The sequence below is a fragment of the Alligator sinensis genome, unplaced genomic scaffold, assembly GCF_000455745.1.
Source record: "Alligator sinensis unplaced genomic scaffold, ASM45574v1 scaffold895_1, whole genome shotgun sequence".
In the NCBI taxonomy this organism is placed as follows: Eukaryota; Metazoa; Chordata; order Crocodylia; family Alligatoridae; genus Alligator; species Alligator sinensis.
Genome location: NW_005842149.1, coordinates 2,203,622 through 2,208,019, shown reverse-complemented (window position 1 = coordinate 2,208,019; position 4,398 = coordinate 2,203,622). Strand labels below are relative to the sequence as shown.

The 4,398-nt window shown below is 42.2% G+C and overlaps 1 protein-coding gene across 2 annotated transcripts in view; it reads left to right on the top strand.

The window, feature by feature from the left end:
* Positions 1-1,109: 1,109 nt before the first annotated feature.
* LOC102369134 (mdm2-binding protein) overlaps positions 1,110-4,398 on the top strand; it is a 20,429-nt gene continuing 17,140 nt past the window's right edge. Inside the window, exon 1 of one of the 2 annotated variants that reach the window (XM_025206264.1) lies at positions 1,110-1,440. In XM_025206264.1, coding sequence (XP_025062049.1) covers positions 1,220-1,440 — 221 coding nt within the window. In that variant the 5' untranslated portion in view covers positions 1,110-1,219. The remainder of the gene's footprint in view (positions 1,441-4,398) is intronic. The other variant, XM_006025476.3, reaches the window with a different exon arrangement.

The window sequence follows — 4,398 nt, the reverse complement described above, 5'->3', positions numbered from 1 at the left end:
AGCATTTCTGTGCTGCAACAAAGAAATGCACCCTGCAAAGAAAGCTTCAAATTGGCGGGAAATTCTCCCTTGCACCGGGGTTCTCTTTTGCAGCAGAAAACTCCACCATCCAAAGAAGCTGCAATTTGGCAGTGCCGAAGCGCACACAACAAAAATCGCACCGTTTGGGTTGTGACATGGTGCTTCCCCAAATTATCCTAATGCCATTGGGTCGAGAAAGCAAAGGTAGAAAGAGCATGTCCATTGAGGGGAGTGTAAAATCCAGCAGACGTCTGCTGCTGATGCTTCTTTATCTAGTCCCCTCTCTCTGTCTTTGGAAATTTATTATGGTGTGGCTATTCCATGGTGGTCTGGACTAGGCTCACAGGCCAGCCCAGAGCATTTCTTTAGTCTGTTTCTCTGCCAAAGTTCTTTTGGATATCAACAAGCCTTCTTTAAACCCATGCCTCCCTTGGAGACGGTTCTTAATTGTCATGTACTTTTCAAAGAATGTGTAGACAATGGGAGAGAGTGAGGGCAGGAGCAGTACGTTGCTGTACTTTCTGAGAGGAGAGATGCCCAGCCAGATAGGTGGGAAGCTGCACCTGGGTGGCTCCTGCCCCAGCATGTGGGGCTCCAATCTCTAGCTTCTGGGCCCCCTTTCATCCACTAGTCTGCTTGAAGGTGGCTGCTTACTGCTCCAGGTAAGTGGAGTGGGTGGAAGCTGGTCAGGAGCTGGAAGTGGAGCCACCTGACTACAGCTTTGTAGAAAAAACATTTAAAGGTATGTCCATGTCTGAATCATTGAATCTCTCTGAATCGATCCGGAGGGTTCAGATTCAATTCAGAGAGATTAAAGGGTCTTCTGATTCGTTTTGGATTCAGAGATTTGGCCACCCAACTGGGCCGAATCTCCGCAGAATTGAATCGGCGACTGAAGTTTCGCACAGCCCCAATGTAAATGTGTATATGTATATGTTTGATTTTTTTAGTATATGATTTGATTTTTTTTTTTAATCTATAATTTGTTAAAACGATATCTTCTGAAAGAATTTGTGTGCGGCCCTCAACAGCTCGCGGAAACTCTCCCCCCTGCCAAAATAATTGCCGACCCCTGATTTTATAGTGCCGCACAGAATGACTTCCAAGTCAACTGAGGTCTCTTGAGGCTTCTCTGATACTACCATTGTTGGTAGTTGCACGTGATTTAGCTTTGCTTAAATTGGACCTCAACTGAATTATGTATTTACCTCTTACACATAATCCAAGAACCATGTTCCTTATGGAGCAGTTTGTTCCGATCACTAGAAAGCTAATCCATCACAAATGCTGTTGTTTAAAATATATATATTTTTTCCCTCCTAGTGACAATGCTTTTCTTCTGACACCAGAGCTCTCTCCACGGAAGCTGAGAGGCCTGCCTTTTGAAAAAGCAGCAGGATGCCATTATCATGGGCTGGAGTAAGTTCCCTGTACTCTTTGATATGATTGTTTCTTTAACACTACTATTCAGCATAGACTTATATTATGGGTGGTTTCCTATTCATTCACCCTAAATGCTGTTTATGGACAAGTAGTTCTAGGAATGTATGTGACTGAGTAATAGTTTCATTCAAACACAACTTTTTGTTTCTTTACATTTTTCCAAATTTCCTTGTATTTCCTTTTATTTTATCCTCATGATTTGGAACTGGCATTAGCAGCAATATCTGTGACAGGCAACAATTTCACTCTCCTTGATGCATCTAAATCAGTCCTCCCATCAAATAAAAGAATCAGCAGAAGTTATCATGTAGGCCATGATTGACAGCACCAGTTATTTATCAGGTGCTCCCAGGTCATTTAGTAATAATTGATGTTTACTACATACCTTAAAGATAAGATCAGAAACAGTGTGAGGTTGCTGGAAATAATATTACCTGGCTGGTAATGGAAGTTACTCCTAATAATATATTGTAGATTATATAGTGTGTTAGGGGCGAGGTGAATCAACAAATATTTCTATAGCGAGGGTATCGGGCAAAGACTACTGCATGCCAATCAGTAAGTAGAAAATGAGTTTACGCTTTGTTTGAGGGAAGGAGAACGTCTTATAGCAAATTACTGTCTCCTGCTAAAAAAAGCTGTGTTTTCAGGCTGCTGAAAGCCCATTATTAGGCTCTTGATGCTAATGGGATTTTAGCCATTAACTTCAAAGGTTTAGAAGGGTTGAGTCTATGGCAGATGTCTAGTAAATGATAAAATAATTTAAATATAACATAAATCAGTTTCTTTAGTGGATCCAACATAACTTCAAGAAGATTTGTTGTCCAGGTAAATTAAATCTGGTGGGTCTAGGTCTGGGTGCTGTTCTTTGTGTAACGCACAGTGGGTATATCTACATGACACACTTTACTGCACATTAGACTAATATAATGCATGGTAAAGCATCATCGTCTACACGTGTGCAGCAATAACTGTGTGTTAAATTAGCCTAATGTGCTGTTTGCTAGTACCAATACAAGTACAGGTTTCCCTCACTTTGCTGTACGTTCATTCCTGGAAAACAGCACATAACTCGGATTCCCATAAAGGGAACCTACTTTACAATGCAACAAATAGGGATATGTTCGAAGACCTCGACTATACTGACCACCAGACCCATTTCTACCATTTTTATGAGACAATTTTGGTACTCGCCAATACCAGACAGTACACACAAGCACAGGGCACTATCATAATGGGGATGGCAACTACAGAACCGTTGCAGGTGAATGAGGAGCACAGATCCACACAGGAGGTTATATGTTGCTGCGTATCACTGCCACAATGCACCACACAAAGCATCTGACTATGGGCTTCTGCCACACTGATCGCATAAGAGTGAATTTACCGTACATATAACGAATTCTTGGTATAAGAAGGGTCATCTCATAAGAGTGAATTCACACATACAGAATCTGCACAAAGCAAGGGAAATCGGTACTAGAAAAAAGGCATGTTAATGCACCAAAGCACGTGTGTAGACTCTGGCTGGAAACAGATTGCTCCCGGTCAGCCCAGGCAGCACAGGGTCACAGCTGCTGCCTGGCTAAGTCCCAGTTTTTACAGGGTGGGGGAGTTGTCCTGGCTTTGGGACCAGGGTTGGGAGGCAGCTATCCCCAGAGCTGGGACAGCTTCCTCCACCCTGTGGAGATTGGGACCAGCCCCCATGTCCCCTGCTAGCCAGGGGCTGGCACCTGGGGCAGCCTGGAGTTCTCCCTGGCTTCTGCAGGGGGACAGAACAGGGCAGAAGCAGACCTGGACTGAACTGCTCTCATTGGGAGCAGACTTGCTCCCAACAGGCACACGTTCAGATACATGCCAAGGTGCAATTTAATGCTCCTCAATTTTCTGCACAGAAAATTCAGGCACATTAATTGAACCTGTAAATGCACCCAGTAATAATCAGTTACTTCCATGTTTCTTCGCACCAGTATGTGTGTCCAGGAGAAAAACTTTGGCTGTAAGATTTAGGCCACAGAATTGAAGGTAGTAGTTAGGATTAAACAGTTTCTGGTATAATGAACCAATGGTAAATGCATGGATCTAGAGTTGCAAAAAGAAAGCAATTGCAATAAAAACAGACTGAGGAAAATGACCGCTTGCTTAAAATAAAACATTTTCATCTTTGTAAGAGACAAAGGGCTTATTATCAAATATAAATAAGGGAAATCAAATACCTTGAAATTTGGAAAGTAAGAGAATTTTATATTATCAGATTTTTTGTCTTCATTGTTCTTGTGATGAGCTCATTACTAAAACTGATTAAATGGTCTCTCTTAAGAAAAGCTCACTTCTTACTGAATTTTTTTCTTACTGAATCTTTTTTGATAGAAAATGAGTAACGCTGGCCTGATAATTTAGGAGCAGTGCAATATGTCGGAGGAGATCAGAGCGCAGGTCATGTATACTCTTTATAGGGATAGAGACCAGAGAGAATGCCTTATTTCTTTAGTGACCCCCTTCAGTAAACCTGGGAAATAACACTGGACAATATTGCTCTTCATTGTGGCTATTGAGAAAGTCTTAATGATGCAGGACAATTTAAAGAGAGAGTACCATATTTATTACAGGGGTGTAGGTTGTAGCTGTGTTGGTCTAAGGATATAGGCAGACAAGGTTCTTTGGGTGAATCTGATATCTTTTATTAGACCAACTTAAATAGTTGGAAAACAATTTTTAAGCAAGCTTTCGGGTTTAAAAACCCTTTGTCAGGCCGAGGAAGTTTCAGCAGTTGGTGGGCGCTTTTCCTGGATGGAATGAAAAGTAAAGAAGCCAGAGGCTGGGCTGGTATGCATACAAGACAGGTAGTCATTGAAAATGTAGATTTGAGGAGTCAGTGGGTGAGAGGCTGGGGAGTGGGGGGGAAGAGAGAGAAGGGGGATGAATAGTGGAGAG